At 38.8% G+C, this 18,385-nt stretch overlaps 1 protein-coding gene across 1 annotated transcript in view; it reads right to left on the bottom strand.

The window, feature by feature from the left end:
- Nucleotides 1-263: 263 nt before the first annotated feature.
- Nucleotides 264-18,385, bottom strand: part of LOC104611964 (E3 ubiquitin-protein ligase UPL2-like) — a 31,491-nt gene continuing 13,369 nt past the window's right edge. Inside the window, exons 3-17 of the mRNA XM_010279270.3 lie at nt 15,463-15,558; nt 15,177-15,380; nt 8,460-14,991; nt 7,281-8,365; nt 6,887-7,192; nt 6,600-6,807; nt 5,954-6,228; nt 5,548-5,846; nt 2,287-3,394; nt 2,058-2,204; nt 1,884-1,964; nt 1,571-1,796; nt 1,350-1,489; nt 655-761; nt 264-576 (exon numbers count right to left, since the gene is read on the bottom strand). Coding sequence (XP_010277572.1) covers nt 474-576; nt 655-761; nt 1,350-1,489; nt 1,571-1,796; nt 1,884-1,964; nt 2,058-2,204; nt 2,287-3,394; nt 5,548-5,846; nt 5,954-6,228; nt 6,600-6,807; nt 6,887-7,192; nt 7,281-8,365; nt 8,460-14,991; nt 15,177-15,380; nt 15,463-15,558 — 10,917 coding nt within the window. The 3' untranslated portion in view covers nt 264-473. The remainder of the gene's footprint in view (nt 577-654; nt 762-1,349; nt 1,490-1,570; nt 1,797-1,883; nt 1,965-2,057; nt 2,205-2,286; nt 3,395-5,547; nt 5,847-5,953; nt 6,229-6,599; nt 6,808-6,886; nt 7,193-7,280; nt 8,366-8,459; nt 14,992-15,176; nt 15,381-15,462; nt 15,559-18,385) is intronic.

Raw genomic sequence — 18,385 nt, 5'->3', positions numbered from 1 at the left:
TTTATTTTAAACGCAATGATTAATTAGTAATTGCAAAAAAGAATATTAATTCAATGAAAAATGTAGAAGATCCTAGGCGCAAATAGCAGGCAATTCATATTTTTAATTACTAAATAACTATTCTATATTTTTTTATTCACGTTTTATTAACCATCCTAGAAGAGTTAATTTTGATATTTCATATAAATGAAGGGGTTCGCGCAGCAAGTACAAGAGTCAACAAAATCTTTTAAAAATATGAGATTGGAAGCGAAAGATCAGAGTGGATCGATCAAGAGAAAGATGAATTGGCAAATACAAAACTGCCACAGCATTTTTCCCAATAAACAAAAAATAAGAATACTGTACAGTAAATTAGCATACATCAATTCTAATTCTCTTTTCTCACTTGCCTATTTTACCTTTCCTTTTCCTTTTCTTTTGCCCTTTAAACACAATTATCTACATGACTAATACTTCGATACCGTATGTTTTCAACCAAACCCAAAACCCTCGTTAGCTTCATGAATCGCAAGGAGCAGCTTCTCCTCCAGATGTTGTTTAGATGGATACTCTGGTAGATCCAATTGATTGAAGCTGCAATTTTCATAGAACAAGAGATGTATGAGAGAGAGATAGAGAGAGAACCAAGAATAATATATGCAAAAAAGGTACCATGTATGAGCAGAAGGCAAGTGATCAGGAGTCCCATAAGCTTTATGAATCTGAAATCTCTGTGAACCTGAAATTCCTTGCAATGCACTGAAACCTTCCAAAGGTACCTGCAGGGATAGGTGAGAGGAGCATGTCAAGACAACAAGTTTCAAGGTCGCCATAGAAGTCTTCCTCTGTAGTCTTCTTGAATTTTATGCCTTGATTTCTATTTTATATGCTATCACCCAATCATGGGCCATCACATATATGTAAAGCAAATCCATGTATTGAATAAAATAAAAGCATAATCCTTTAAATAATTGAATATAAAGACAAAAAAATAAAGTTCTAAAATGTCTTTGTGGTTGTCAATTGTTTTGTCATCCTAGTCAACACATAGTCAACTGAATAGTGATGTGGTCAGCTTGGCCCTCAAGTAGTTGGCGACTAGTTGGCACTGATAAAACTGCATGCCTACGGGAAACAAGTTCTGATGTGAATAGAGGAATTTCTTTTTGAAGAGATTCTCAAGTTGTTGGCTCAATGCAATCCCATTCAGAATCAACAGCTTGTTCAGATGGATTCCAATAAATAACAACAATAACAATCACGGATAATCTTTTGCTATGTATCAATTATGAGTTAATCGTTCAAATTTCTTCAGTTTCAAAAGGTCAATAGATAAAAAATGCAGAGGTCAATGACAAAAAAGGTACCTTTGAGGTGCCGGTCACAAATTGCAAGAGACGAGCTTTATCCTCCTTGCTGAAACCTTGCACAACCTCCCAAAACCACTGAATAACAGGAGATGCAGCACTGTATCCAGAATACTCGGTATTCGCCCTCAAGTCATCCACTGGAAGAGAATTATGTATGAAATTTAGTTAAAAGATGGTTTCATTTTAATGTCATCAAAAAAATAACTCAGGTAACTCACAGTCAATATCCGGAAGCCCGCTTATCAATAGCTCCAGTTCTTTATCATTGAAGATAGATACCAAATCCCGAGGAATCAACTCAGTGAAACCTTCTAAAAATGCATTTATTTGAGGACGAATAGCAGTGGTTAACCGATGTTCAGCAACAAGATCAACGTATTCATGCTTATTTTCCTCGGTGACTCTAATGTTCCGGCCACCGGGGATCAGCTCATAGTCAGTTACCTGAATTTCATACCAATTATAAGTTTGACCAATAAAGTATCTTATTCCTAGTTTATATAATGGAAAAATGACAAGAATTATAATTACCTCTGCCCTTTCATACAATATCAACTTCTCTTCATCAGCATCAATGCTAAAAGTAAGGTCCAAAATGTCACTTATGTCATTCTGCAAAGGACAAATAATAAATTGAGAATGATATTTGACAGACAATCCCCCCCCCCCCTCTCTCTCTCTCTCTTTCTCTCTCTGGCAACATACCTCAAGCATCCACTTCAGATTTTTGAAGTAAGCAGGATCTATAGCCTCTATATCATGATAGCTGACTTTAACCCCCAAGATATGCTTGTAGAAAGACCGAGTGAAATGAACATCCAGAAGCTGTCCATCAAACAGTGCTTTTCCAACCTTAAGGAAAAGAAATGGATTAAGTAAATTGTAAGCATGTCATCAAGCATTCAAAACAATTAGAAATAGCGAAGGCACATACCAGCCGTCCAACAAATTTGAAGTATGACAGATGTTCTGTTTGGTAAACAGAGTTTGGATTTGGTTGAAATGTTGATTCATTGCCCACTGTTGTGAAAAGCAGTGCCCCCTTGTCAAATATAACCCTAGACAACAACTGATACCATTCTCTTGTAAGTCCACCAGCATCAATTCCTTCCTCCCCTTGGAAGTGAACAGTCAATCTTCCCTTCAGATCATGAGTTGAACGCATGCGCAATTGGTTATAGGAATCTTCAAGAATATATGCTCTTCGCACTGAAATTCTCAGAGGACTATGATGATGATCATGTTGGTGCTTTATTTTTGAGCGGAAGTGAGCACACTTGTTATCAAAATCAATAAACCGTGGAACCTTAAGCATCAGAGAGAATGACTTCTCAAGCAACCCTGGGTTTTGCCTGATGAAGGCATTTAAGAGTTTCCTGTGCTTTTCTGAGAACTTCACAAAAGCAATTTGTTTCTCATCAACTTTTGTAAGGGAACCTGAAGTCTTCTGTTGGCCAACAGTAGTTGCATCTTCAATATCAGTTGCAACTATGCTGAAGTCTTGACCTGTGCCTGACTGCCCAGGGTGTAACTTCTCACATGTCACAAAGAAAGATTCTATGTATGGTAAAATGTTCTGGGTACCTGCTGGAAGTGGAGGCATTACACTTGGGGTTGATGTTAAATTTCGAGATTCAGTGAAGTCAAGTGCAGAATCAGAGTAACTTTCGATTTTGCTTATGCAAGTGCTCAATTCCTGCCACAAGGGTTCCAAAGCAGTATTTATCGCTAACACCTGAGAAAACGCATCTTCATTCTCTCTTTCAGGTGCGAGTTGGTGATCTTTCTCTTTCTCATTCAATGAGGCAACTAGGGAGCTTAATGCCTGCAAAACCCTCAGGATTGCAGTTCCATCAGTAGAGTTCGTACTCATGAATGCTTTATCTGCTTCTCCAAATATGTGCAGCTCATCCATTGCAGATCTGGTCAATTTTTTAACAGAATCTGCTAACTTGGTAATAAATAGATGGCAATGAGTTGGAGTAATAGCCACCAACTTTTTCAGTACCTCAGCCACAAGAACATAAGCTTTGTCAGACAAGCTGCAGATTGAAAAATGGGGACAAAAACTAAGATAAGAAACAGCAATGGAAAATAATTAAGTTGCAAAGTTAAAAATAGATATCCTCGAAAGAATAATAAGGATGTAGATCACCAATGAAAATCAAGAAATAATAGTAGATTAATATATCTGTTACAGGTGCCTATCTGAGTAATATATGAAGTTATAACAACTATTGGGGGATTAAACTTGTGAGCCACAATATGAAACTTTGGGAGAGAATAATTGAGCAACGATTACAACATGAAACAAGTATATCAGAGAACTCATTTGGATTTATGCCAAAGAGATCAACCATGGAAGCCATCTTTCCTTTGCTATTATTGATAGAAAGGGGTTCTAAATAGGTATATAAACCTAAGTAAGAATATGTACAAGGGTGCAACAACCACTGTTAGAACATCTACGGGAGACACATCAGGTTTTACAGTTGCAACGGGTCTTCATCAATGTCCAGCACTTAGCCCTTATTTATTTGCACTGATCATAGATGAATTGATTATAACAAATTCAGGAGGTCCAATGGTGTATGTTGTTTGTTGATCACATTGCTTTAATTGGTGAAATTAATGAAGGATTCGATGCAAAATTAAGCTTATAGACAAATGCCTTAGAATCAAGAGGTTTTAAAATAACCAGGACTAAACCAAAATGTATGATATGTAAATTTAATAATAATAGAAGTGAAAATCTTGGAGACCAAGAGATAACTCAATGTGACCCTTTCTAGTACCTTGGTTCAATACTTCGATAATTCATAATAAGGGACAAATTGAGGAGGGTGCTGCCCACAGAATGAGAGCAGGATGGGCAAACTGGAGGGGGTGCATCCGGAGCTTTATCTAATAGGTGAAAGACAACTAGATTAAAAGGAAATATCTGTAAAACAGTTGCAAGGCCAGCTATGCTGTATGGAGAAAAGTGTTGAGAAGTCAAGAAACAATATGTCCAAAAAATAGGTGTGGCACAAATGCATATGCTGAGATTGATGAGTGGAAAGACTAGAAGGGATAGAATAAAAAATGAAGTCATTTGAAAGAAACTTGGAGTAGCTCCAATAGGTGATAAAATGAGAGAAAGTAGCCTAAGATGGTTTGCACACATGCATAGAGGACCACCAACATCACCTTACGAAGAAGTAATTTATGTAGCCAATCCCATATAGTTGGGATAAGGTTTGGATGATGATGACGAGGTGCCTACCTAGGGAGTGCAATACAGAGGGGGCAGCAAGAGATTGAAGAATGTGTATTCAGTTTAAAATATTACAAATAAGAACCCCTTGAAAAATGAAGACAAGCCATGCAATACAGCACATACACAAAGAATGAAAACGCCAATAACATCAAACAATGCAACTAACACGCAAAGGCAGCTTAAGAATAGATACATGTTATCCAAAGTTTTGGCATGGTGAGACTAAGATGGAGAAACATTGACCAAAAAACAAAAGCTAGAATTGGGAAGTTATTACTATCCCTCCCAAAGGCTCCCTTATTCTCACTTTTCAGGGGAAGGGAGGCCAGTTCACCTCATGGTTTTTGAGTTTCATATGCCCTTTACTTCCATTTCTTTCTTCAATCTATTGTATTGGTTCAAATGTCCAATACTAAGAATGCAACATATTGTTGTCAGTGCACAAAAGATCATAATAATCACAGAAGAAATCAACTGGAACTAAATAATGGATGGGGTATATTTTCTGCATTCTTGATTCTGCTACATGTCAGAATGTGCCAAGCCATGCTAAAAAAAATTAATAACAGGACCTTGACAGTATTTCTCTGTTTCCTCAGACAACAAACTGACTAGTACTGTCCTTCATGTTCAGAAGATAGTAGTCAACCAATGGGTCATCAGGCATTACCAAAGCAACCCAAAATCAGTAAAATTCAAACCTCCCTAACCCACCCACCCCTCCCAGGAAAGAATAAAAGAATATCTGGTTGGCTTTATGCAATAATTACAGAAGTATGTAGGCAGTCACAAAATAAGCAGTTTATCAAATTCAGTTACTGATTATGGTTAGAAATAAATAAAATAAATAAAAAAACAACCAACCAACCAAACACTAAAGATTGGTAATAAATAAAATAGCAACTTAATGAGGAATTTCAGTTCCCTCTATCTTACCCCTCGCGTGCAAGCAGAGAACATAAAAGTCGAAGTTCTGCTTGTGGCAGTTTCACTAGTACAGCTTGAGAACCAAATTCATTATTTACACCAGAAGATGCTGGTTTAGAGCATTCAACAGTATTGGATGATTTAACATCTCCGGTAGAAGAAGACCCACCAGCTGCAGTATTTGTTTCAGCATCTGGAATGGCAGTCTGAGGACCAGATTGTTGTTTGGAAGAGGATAATGCAGGTTTACTGGATAAGCTAGAAGTGCTTTCAGCATTATCAATAATAACCTCTAATAGACTTAACAACTGGAGCAGGAAACAAAAAACAACACCAGCAAATTAGTTAGTATTTCAACAGCAATTTCATTAAGTGACTCAAGTTCTAATCTAGATTCTAGAACTAGAAGTAATACCTGTTCAAGATGAGCTATACTCCTCAGATAGAGTGGCTGATTCAACAGACTCAAAAGCAATACAATAGAATAATCCCCTCCCTGCTGTGTCTTTCTTTCAAATTCCTCATCAATAATCATAACAGCCTTTCCACGATCCTGATCAGAACTTGTCAACTTTTGTATGGATGGCCGTGCAAGCTCAAACTGAAGCAAAAGCTTTGCCACATAGGGATGGTTCTGAGCCAAGTATGTCAAGGTTTCTAGAATACGCCGGGACACAAGAGGAGGAACTCCTATAAAGTAAGAGATACAGCAAGCTAGTAAGCATCTCATATATTGTCAACAACTGTTCCCAAACATTAAAATCCAATCAAGAAAAAAAAAGCCCCTCCAGTTTATACATGAACAAATTTGTCCAAGTTTTATCCATGTAGTAGAACCTTTCTAATAACCATACATATGACAAATAGTTGGTGTCTCTTTTATCTGTCTTAGGTGTCATTCTTGTCTATGTAAAGACCGAAAAAGTATTGAGAATTGTGATCATTATCATAGATTATAAAATGTTCATTATCATAAGACACAAGAACTGATATCAAGCTTATTAGATTATAAAATGTTCATTAGCACTTGAAGCCACATGAAAGGTTGAAATAAACCTTACCATCCAAAAACTGAGGACGAGAGTACATGACATAATTCTGACAAGCATACAGTCGATATGATGTTTCTGGAACACTATTTAAATTATTGACTGGCTTCTGAGAGTCCAGCATAAGAATGTCCATCAAGAGTTGCACCATAGTGGTTCTAGTTTCATGGTGAGAACATAGGTTCAGGAGAAGCCTCTGTAGTTGGCCCTTATAGAGTGGCTGGAAAAGCATAATCATCAATATGTTGGTTATATAGAAGCACATACTAAAAGGCTATTTTCACTTTCCAATTAAGTACCTGAACCACACGAAGCAGTCGAATCATGGCTTTAAGAGCTTCTTTATCTACCAGAGGAGCCCCATCTGCTTCTAGTAACTTACCTCCAACAGATCTGCGTGATGCAACTCCAATACCAGATCTGTCCAAGGTGGATCCAACAGCTTCACCCTGTCTAGAAGATTCACCTCTCCGGCTCCTTGGATACATGCCGAATAGTGTACGACTGTGATAACGATGTGAAAGTCTTTCACGTAGCATGTTTGCTTCCGCAATAAGAGCAGGTGATAAGTGGGCTAGAATAGAATCAGAAGATGTTAAAAGTACCTGACAATGAAAAACATTTAACATCTATGAAGTTGAAAAAAAGAGCTTTCTAAAAGACCAAAATAACAAGTCATAGTAAATTGGCAACCTCCTCACGTAAATCCGAGGGGAATGTAGCAATTATTGAGACAGCATCCATTTCAACAGGTTGGCCTTCCAGTTCCTGTGATTGATGAAGTCTTTGAGCTTGTTGTTGTGCTAGAACTTCTGCACGGATATCTGGGGGAAGAGCTGCAAGGAATTCAGGATCAATATCTCCAACAGATTGAGGTTCAGAATTTGAAGGTTGTACAGCTTGACCCTGTTGAGCTGAGAGAACTTCAGCACGCAAATCCTCAGGAAGAGCATCCAAGAATGCAGGATCAATTGCTCCTGAATCAGATGCCACATTGACTTGCTGCTCCTCATCTGGACTACTCTGATCTTCTCCTTGGCTGGGATTTTCTGAGACTTCACTAACACTCTGAAGAGATGCATCTCTATTACTAACTACCATGGTATTTCCTGATGACATATTTGTTCTTCTCGTTCGAGTTGGCTGCAGATCACCTAAAGGTAACCTATCAGTGGAAGTTTGCCTTTCACCTCCATCATCATGACCATCAGCACTTCCAATTTCAACCTCCAGACAACGTAGGCTTTCCCCTAAGGTTGCTCCACTTCCACCACTTTCCTGGCTCACTGCTTCAACATCCCTTATGACTGCATCACTGTGTTCATACTGTATGTCAACAACTTGAGATTGAGTAACTGATGCCTCTGTTACTTGGAAACTGTCAGTCACTGGTCTGACATCAGCATTGCCACTGCCATTTGTAGCAACAGGAGCAATAGAAATGCTTCCATTGTTTACATTGCTTTCTAAAGGTGTTTCAAGCCTTACTCCTGATTCTTGTAACTGACTGGCCTCCCCTTTACCTTGAGGTTCTGCTGTAGTTGTATGTTGATCAGAAGGTTTCTCAGGGATTGGTCGTCTCAGCCGAGAAACAAGTAACTCCTCAAGACCTTGGGGTATTGCAGATGCAGTTGATCCACTATGATGTTGGTTATCGTCTACCCACATATTGAAACGGTGTCCATGTCGTCCATTCCTCAATGACCGGAAAATTGTATCTAACTGTGATGAAGTATTCTCTAAGGTTCTCTCTGAGAAGAGGGCATCACCCACATTTTCTGGAAAATTTTTTATGCAAAATAATTAGAAATTAGGAGAAAATAATAGATATCAAAATGGAGAATAACACATCAATCCATCAAAAGTATTCACCTGATTGCCTGACAGGTGTTGGATGCAGTGTAGAAGCAGGTTCAATCAGGAGAGGATGCTGAGAAGGAACCCCATGGTCACTAGTCCTTCCTAAAAGATTGTAAATAGACGTTGTACGCCCATGCCGCCGAGAGCCAAAAACTTCAACAGGCATCACACGGAGGGTATCATTGGCAAAACTGTTTTCTCTACCGAAAACCTCAATATGGTCGAAAACATTTATTCCATTGATACCCTCCTCCAGCCTAAGAATAACTCCCTCCTCATCATCCTCATCATCTTCATCCTCTTCTTCTAACACATCTTCATCAAAATCATCCTCATCAATTTCATGATCATCCTGATCTGTATCAGGATGAGACATGTGATGAACTTCATCTTCCTCCAGATCATTATGTTCATCATCTTCATCTTCATCCTCATCTCCATCATCTCCAGACATCTCCTCATCCTCATCTTCATCAACAAGATTGTCTTGCACATTGTGAGGAATGTCAAACCTTATCCCCACCGATTCCAGACTATTTTCAAGAGTCCCAGCTTCCCCAGAAGTTTCATGCATAAAATCATCTTCAGTTCCAGGACCATCAAGATCACGGTCATGCTCCATATCATCCGTAACTGACTCTGAACTGCCAAGTGTTTGGGCTGATGTAAAAGGACCAACGTTGTTAGCAGCAACTTCAATGTGGTTGGGCTGGGACATGGTTTCCAATGATTGTAACTGATCATCACCATTATCTACTCTTCTGGCTGGGTTTTGATCAGATGGCTTCTGTGAGTGCTCACCCTTCCCAGAATTAAGACCAGCAGAGTTGACATGTTCCTTGGTTACTGACTCAAGAGCCTTGACAATTCCAGTAACAACCTTAGGTGCATCAGCATGATCCAGGTCCAAGACTCGAAGCATTCCAGTCATGGATTGGATTAGCCCAACATCTATAAAGGTTGCTGAGGCTTCTGCCAAAATACTTGAACCACTAGGAGATCGAGCAGCTAGAACATCATTGAGCAGATCGACAAAAGCATGAATATTGCTACTAGGTGGCCTAAAAGCATTAGATGAAACAACAAAGTCGTTGAAGACATTACTGATCTCAGTAAACACCCTTCTCCGCCCTTCAACAGAACGAATGCAAGCTGCCACCAAAAACTGGCTAGCCCTGGTGGCTAGTTTCTGCCTCCAGTCACTATCTGATTTTTTTTCCTTCCTGTAGCTACCAGCATTCGGAAGAAACTTGTGAAGAATGTGATGAAACATTCCATCACTATAGTTTCCAGTGGAAACTCTTTGAGGAGGGGCTCTGGAGCTACTAATCTCAGCATCTCTCTTAAGGAGAATATGTACAGATGAGGAATATGTCAAGTGTATCTCAGTCAACAGCTTTAAAATGAAAACAGTCTTTGCAAGAGATGCAGAAGCTTCCTGACTATTAGTTTCACTCTCTTCAGAAGCAGTAGCAATTGCTTTTCCTTTCCCTTTAGTCACAACATCATCAACGTCCATGTCGGTTAACGATGACCCCTCTATCACACCATCTTTTACAGGAGGCACAAAAGTCGTAATAGAATCCAAGAGAAGCTCAATAACATTTGTAAAACTGTGTGCTGTTTTTCTATGAGATTTGACATTCTTAGAATTTGAATCTGCAATTTTTCCATGCCCACTCCCAGGGGCCATTGGGCTCATATCACCTGTTGCATTCTTTCCATCAGCCATTTGTTGCTTTTCTTTCTCTGATGCTCTCTCTTTCTCCTTATCCTTGCCCTTGTCTTTGTCACGGTCTTTTAACAGGACAATGTATGGCCTTTCACCTACCATCTCAATTTGGCATACAGACTGAGCAGCTTGGACAAAAACCACTGGATCTCTAGAAATGACAGAAGCCAAAGTTTGAAGAAAGTTGCGTGGAGTAATTCTCCCATTGGAATGTCTATTGCTGGCAGCTACTAGGCTGTGGCGAATCTCAGACTCCATTGCTTGCTGTAGAGTTTGAGGATCTTCAAGAATATGGCGGATTATAGTAGCAGCAACAGTATCAAATCCAGAAAACAAAGAACCTGTTGGTAAAGACAACAATGAAGGTACACCTCCAGCATCAAGGAAATTCACTGCCATAGAGTGAGTTCTGGTAAGTGTAGCACAAAGCTGAAGAACAATGTGCATTGTATCAGAAGGAAGCTGGCTCTTGATACATCTACATGCGATGTCAATAAGCCGCTTCTGAGCATGTTCATCCATATAGTTTGGAGATCCTCCCAATGCAGACTGCAAGTTGTTTGGCTTCTCCTCATCAACCATAACAGAACTTTGTAGGCGACTGAGATTGTCCTTCAATTGCTCAGGAATCTCAGAACACAATTTTGGATCTACCTGCAACAGTCGATCAATTGCAAGAAAAGCTGCTGTCACCCACTTTGGCACATCAGATTTACCCCTATCATGTGAACTAGGGTCCCACTGAAAAAGCAAATCCAAAGCAACCTTTGCCAGCCCATTTTGGGAGGCAATTTCTCGAGCTATCACATCTTCATGAAGAATTAATGCAAGAACATGAAAAAGAGCAGATAGCAAAGCAGAATTTCCACTGTCAGAAACAGAAAAGCCAAGCTTCACATGGTCAATGATAAAGGAGATAACTTTGGGCCTGCATTGACCATCATTTTTGGAACATATCATCACAAGTAAGTCTCTAACTGGAAAGGCTAAAGGTTCCCTCATCTGCAGAAGCCTGGTACACGTTGCTAACAACTCCTCAACAGGAGGAAGCTGGATTGTTTCTTCTTGATCTATATTATTTGCATCAGCAGCAACATCTTCCTTTGTTGATGTGTCAGAATTCCCCAAGGACATAGCAAGTGCACGTGCCAGTTCATCATCTTCTTGGACATCCTCTGGATGTGAAAATAACCACTCCATTGCCATCTCCACACTATTTGTTCCTACTTGTCTTAAAGCTTCTTCTGCCCTAGACCTGGAAAAGCCCATCTCCACAATTGTTGAAATAGCTGATTCATTAGGAGGAGAACCAGTAATGCGAGCTCCAGAGTTTCCATTAACACTTTTCACCTCAACTCCAGAGTAAATGTGCCGCATGATAGAGATAATTGTTGTAACAAACTCACAATTGCAGTCAGAAAACTGAGGATGAGTCCAAACAGGAAGCACCGTTTTCAGTACCATGGACTGGAGGACCTTTACAAATGTCTCAGCATCTCGTGGAAGAGGAACATTCACAATCATGAGAGGTTGGGTAAGCAAATGCTTTGTAGAAGCAGATAAGATAAGGGATGATGTCACCAAATGGTCCATAAATGAACCATAGCTGGCCAAGGGGCCATATATCCATGAATCACCTGTTTCTTCCTTCATACCTTGTTTTAAATTCCCATCATCAGTATCCATTGGAGATGCTGGAGGTTTATTAACAGCAAAAAGCAATTGACTTGTAGCTTCAAAAGTGGTCAATACTGCTTGAAAAACCCCATGGCCATAAAAACAGTTGACCAAAATAGGGTTGCAGGAATCTGGCCTATCAAGCATAATACCATCAATGAACTCAATCACCTTGCCGAGATAGCGACATTTTGTTGATATAGACACTTCTGATCTACAAGAATCTGCATGCCCCTCAAAGTTCAAGTGCTCTAATACAATAGACGCAAAAGTTGAAACTACAGATTTTGAAGCAGGGGAAACAGTCGGTGAATCATCCCGTCGACGAGAAGGAAGCAACATTGCTTTTCCCAATTCCAGAAATAGATGGCTGATGTGGAAAGAAAGTGATCTTACCATATCACAGCAGGATGAATGATAGGATCTCTGGTTATCACCTTCCATTTTTCTAGCAGAATCTGAAGAACCAGTGCGCTGCAGTTGATGACCAGAACCAAGACGCAGACTAGATGGTCCATCCATACTAAATCTCTGCTGAACACCGGTAGCACGACCAAGATCACGGTACAGGCTTATAAGATCAAAAAACTGAGACTCAATACTCCACCCTGACATCCTTCTTCTCAGTAGTGGATCAAGAAATTGTCTAAATGAGTTAAATCTTTGGTCTTCAGTTTCATTTGAGTTCACATCTAATTTCTGTGAGTCAGTAGTAGAACCAGAACCGGCATCCTGTGTCTCGACTTTTGCATCTTCAAGCAAAGCAATTTGCCATAGAACCTCCTGGTGGACATGTCCAATATCTTCCAGGACATCCTTGCTTCCATTTCCAAATTCCGTAAGCAATGCATTTACCCAACGGTTATCCTTAGAAGCAGCAAGAAATAGAAGAAATTCAATAACAAAAAGTTCAGAAAAGATCCCCCCATCTGGTGAAATCCTGGGGTCCAACAAAAATGAACCAGAAACCAAACTAAATCCAGTTAAAGCCCTCTTCAGATGGTCCCTCAATGAAGAACAAAAGGCATGTGCCAGCACAGAAGAGTGACTCTGTGTGAAACCCTTAAAAACCACAGTGCTATGCAAAGCAATAGACATTCCTTCAGATGATTGAGCAACACTAGGTCGTAAAAGAAGTTTCATCAGAGCATCAATCCCCTTCTTTTCCACAAACAACCTACAAGTTTCAGAGTTTTCCATAGTTCTATGAACCAGTACCATCACATGAAAGATGCATAACTGAACAAATCGTTCATTAGTAATACCATCAGCAGCTGAATCCATTGCACTAACCAAACATGCATGCCCATCATGTTCTTTCTCTTCAGAATCAGTGTCCATTGCAGTAATCCCATCTTTGCTTGATGATCCTGGGAATATATCATCTCCTAATGAAGCAACTTTATTAATAATCTCAATTATTATATCAACACCAGTGCTTCTCAACGAAGAAACATGTCGCAGAAGCTCCTCTACAGCATTTGCCAGAGGCACAACACCTTCATTCATTGCTACCACATATTTCCTGGTGGTGAAAATGCGCACAAGGAACTGTAAAGCCATAGTTTCTTTCACTGCCTCTAGGCCTTTGGCATTAAGACAGATGGCACCAAGACCACTAGGAACACATGTAAGAGCTTTTGAAGAAGGAAGTACTCCAGTTACTACTGAAGATAAAAATGCCTCTGGAAGACCCAATTCATGCAAAGAATTGAAACAAGTTGGGTCCTTGTGGATAATTTCACTCATAACAGTCACTGCTGAGAAATATATATCACCTCCAAATCTCTCTACATTTCCAAATATCAATGACAAAGAGGCAGGCAATGAACTATCATGGGTGTTTTGAGACCTTGAAGAGTTTGCAGGAGCATAAGTAGCAGACCCAAGTGCCTTCAGTAAAGCCTTGATGAGCCGCTTCTGGGAGTACAACTGATCATCATCATATCTTGAGAGATCACAACTAACCATCGAATTGTCATCTGCACCACTCAGACCTATGACCCTATGCACTTCTGTTTGTAATCTCTGAGACAGGAGTTCCACACCACCAAGATCTTTGAACAGGGAAACAGCTGCATTACTGTAATCCATGAGCTTTTGTAGAGTTTTTACAGAACAACATACAAGATGCATATGAGTAACATTTACATCCTGTAGCAGAGGTAAGAGTGTAGGAACCATCCCTGATCCTCTTATAGAATTCCCAGAACTTGAAGAAGATATAACATGAAGATGGTAGAACTGTAGAAGTGCTTCAACAAAAGAAAGAGATGAAGGATCATTGGAATTATTCAATGTCAAGACAGCTTTCTGGAGTACATTCAGAAGAATCATTCGACTCCCCCCGGCAGAAATGATGCTTGATCCACTCAATATCCTTGCTCGCTCATGAGATGATGAATATGCAGCTAATTGTGCCCCCAATGCAAGCATTGCAAGTGTTCTAATAGTTCCAGAAATAGATTCCTCAGACTGCACAATCCTGATTAACTCATTAGTATACTCTGGCTCATTTGAGAAAAAAGATACAAGTTCATCATGAGCATCATTGGACTGAACAAGCACAATGAATGCAAGAAGAGAAATCCTGCTGTACAGCCTGCAGGTTCTAGGAGAACGAAAAGCCCGGGCATATCTAATTCGAGTCAGCAAAGAGAACTTGTGTTTTGGAGGCACACCAAATTGATCAATACACTGTTTCAGAAGGAGCAAATCATCCTCCTTCCGCAGATGCAAATCTGGGATGTTTATTACTTGCATGTTCAAGGATTTTGTCCTGGAACTGCTTTCCTCAGCACTCCAGGCATTTACCCCATGAAATTCATAATATAGGGTTGAACCTAAACGATAGTGAGACTTGTCAGATTCATTGTCTGTGTCAGATGGGAATAAACTCAGTCCTTCATCTTGGATCCTCTCATTTTCCATAATACATGAATAAAGACCAAGGCCTTCTACTTTGCTTCCCCACCCCTGTGCTAGAGCCAAGAGATAGCTGTTTATTGAACCACATCCAATCAACTTCCCACTCATATGTAACTTTGAGGGATTAATTTTCACTAAAGCAGAAAGGGTCTCTAGTGTAGGTATTACAATCTCAGGATCTGTTGATGCAAGAAGGTGCTTGAAATGCTGACAAGAACGAAAATATATATAAACTAATATCAGACAAAACACAAAATCATATTTAACAAAAAAAAACAAAACAGCACTTGACTCTTGCAATAAATCTCTAAGAGCAAATGCCAAATGCAGTCACAAAGGACTCTATAGATAGCAGAAAAGAAAGACCACTTATTTGTCATTTTCCACCATACCTCAAGACCATCAAATGAACTCTTGTTATGGCAGTTCTCTAATATTATTTGCATCACTCTCAAAATTTGCAGGACTGCATGCTTTGGAAATGGACCATCTTCCTCTGAAATATTATCCAATAAGAGATCTTTCCTACAGGAGATATATGTCTTGAAATATGTATCAAAATGTAGAAAAAGTGGTCTCCAATGGTTAAAGTTTCCCTGAAAGCAACCTCACAAAAAAGTGAGAAAGGAATAAGAACAAAGGCAATTGATAAGCATGGTAACAGTGGTATGTCATCACCTTATTGTATTCCCAGTGAAATCCTGAAAGAGGTATAGCTATATCATGTAATGGACTGTTGATCACCTTGTCAATGAATGCTTTAATTTTAGGTGGCTGCAGTTAACCATACAGTAGTTAGTACTTAGTACTATCTCTTCATTTAATTAAAAACAGATTGAGCATTTTTTCAAAAGGTAAAAACAGATTGAGCATTTTTTCAATAGGTAAAAACAGATTGAGGAATAATTCTTAGAAAACAAAGCAACAAAGTTTGTTGAAAACACTCCAGGTAGTTTGTTGGCATATCTAAGTTATGAAAACACTCCAGGTACTACATAGCCATATACACATGCAAATCAACTAATGCAAGCAATGATACATTTTCAAACATTGCATATCAGAAACCTCAGTTCCGCTCAATGTGTTTAGATGGACAACAATTTCCCTATCCAAGTAATCTTGATTGTGACTCATATAGGGCTGTTTGGAGTTTAAAACACATCTAATTTTTCTGCTCAAATATTTTATATCCACGAGGCCAAAGGTATGTATCTTATCCCTCCAGACTAAGATATGAACTTAAAACTGCATCACCCTTGTATATTAAAAAAAAAAAAGATTCCATACATCCTACTCACTCAGCAAGTAGTAACAACAGAAGATTTTTTCCTGGACTTGAAATTGTTCAACATGATAAAGTTTCCATGTATCATGTAAGTAGGACCATTTTCCAATTACTGTTCCTACTATCTGGGGTCTTGACATGTAGACTGGCATGGACCTAATATCTGGATTTTTTTTCTTTTGCACAAAGTGGCCACTCTCAGACTCAAACCTGCATTCTTGTTAACCTGATAAAAATAGCCCCCTATTTCCATGCATCATGTAATGAAAAAAAAATGAAACACAATCATGGAATGTAGTAACTTCCAAGTTCCAACATATTTTTTTGATAAATATTGTATGACTATTACTATAGTAATGTAAAGAGGGTGAGAGGCCCACATAAAATGTATATCAATAAGAATTCCAACAATTTTAGTGCGTCCAGTTGAAGGTTTTAAAAAAATATTCTTGAAGCAAGGCATAGCTGATACATTCCACAATGCAAGCATGAAGGAAATGAAAAGACATATGAACATGGGCATAATTAGAGGTGGAAATTGGATGGGTTTGGGCGGGTTCGATTTGGGTTGAGCTTCAACCCACCCATCAACCTGGTGACCCGTTAATGACCCATTTAGAGAAAAATAAATGGGTACCCGTCTTGACCCAACCCAATCCATCCAACCCATTAATTTTTCAAGTCATTAAAACACAAAAGAAATTCAGAAATTATGGAAAATTAAATAAAATGCAAGGAAAATTTACAGGAAAACATAGCAAAATTTATAGAAAAACGTAGAAAAATGGAAAAAATGAAAATTGTAGAAATAATACATAAATTATAGAAAAATATAAAGAATGCACAAAAAACAACAGAAATTACAGAAAAATATTTAAAAAACATTGAAAAACTAAAATTATAGAAAAATAACAGAAATTTCTGGAAAATATGACAAAATTATACAAACACAAAAAACTGAAGATAAATAACAGAAATTAAAAAAAAAACATTATAAAGTAGAGATTACAAAAAAATAATAACAGGAATTGTGCAAGAACATATAAAAAATTAGAGAAAAACATAAAAAATGTAAAAAACAACAGAAATTGAGTGATTTAAAAAAAAAAACATAGAAAATGAAAAATCTCAGTGGTGTCATTGATGATGGTGGTATTGATTATCGACTCCTCTACTACTTGCAATCAACATGTGCGACCTGAATCAAGCAAAGATCAACGTTTTGGTGTTGCCATGTCAAGTTCTTCAAACAGAGACAAAATCAACAATGAGGATTAGATTTTCTGCTTCTACCGCAACTGACCGATGTGGTTGAACTATGCTGCTTTGATGTGCTCTTTGATGGCAACTTCGCAAGTTTGATTCAATCGCCTCTACTCTATTTGATTGGAAAGAGGTCGGTTGAGTGATGAAGAAAATAGAGAGGCGGAAGGGATGTAAGTAGGCGTGATCATGGGCCGGGCCGAGCTGGGCTTAGCACCAATGATAAGGACTTTATGCTAGGCCCGGTCCGCACCCCAGGCCTAGATTGCAAGCCCAAGCCCAAGCCCAAGCCCAGCCCTACACGGACCCATTCCAGGCATACAGGCTTTCCGGGCCTAATTGTTAATGGCTTTGGGCCCATGACATCAAATAAATGAAGTTTTAATTATTTAATTTTTTTTAAACTAAATAACATGTAAATGTAATGCATGCAAAAAATACACAAAGCAAAGTTAAATTGGGCTTTACTAGGCTTTAGGACTATGGTTTGAAAAATAAGGCATGGGCCTCATTTAATTGCTAGGCTTGATTTGGCTTGGGTTACCTATCCTTTTATAGATGAAGGTAAGGCCTTCATTTCCATTCTTGAGCAATGTGGGACCTATAACAACACTAAATAGTTAGTGCAACCATTAAGTGTTTTCCCAAGTCCCACATTGCTTATGGAATGAGAATGAAGGCTTTGCCTTTATCTATAATATAAGGGCTTGCTTAGGAGGACAGTTCTCATACTTGAATTGATTCAAGTGTTGACACATGTGTTGACACGTTTCAATTCATAAATATTTATTTATATGTTAAAATAAAACTATATAAAATACAATACATATATTATAATATATAAAAAAAAGTATATTGCAGGCCGGACCTAGGTCGGGCTTGAAGTATTAGGCCCAAGCCTGGCCCTGAATTTTCTGGGTTTGATGCGGGCCCAGGCTCGAGCTGGGTCTGCACACAAAATTTGGGTCCAAGCCTGAAAATTTGCAGGCTAGGCCAGGCCAAGAATGATCACCCCTAGATGTAAGAGAGAGGTGAAGAGAAATGAAAAGAAGA

Source organism: Nelumbo nucifera, chromosome 1 (assembly GCF_055504915.1).
Source record: "Nelumbo nucifera cultivar China Antique chromosome 1, China Antique-T2T, whole genome shotgun sequence".
NCBI lineage: Eukaryota > Viridiplantae > Streptophyta > Magnoliopsida > Proteales > Nelumbonaceae > Nelumbo > Nelumbo nucifera.
The sequence above is the reverse complement of the archived record's forward strand: the minus strand, read 5'-3'. Positions and strand labels throughout refer to the sequence as shown.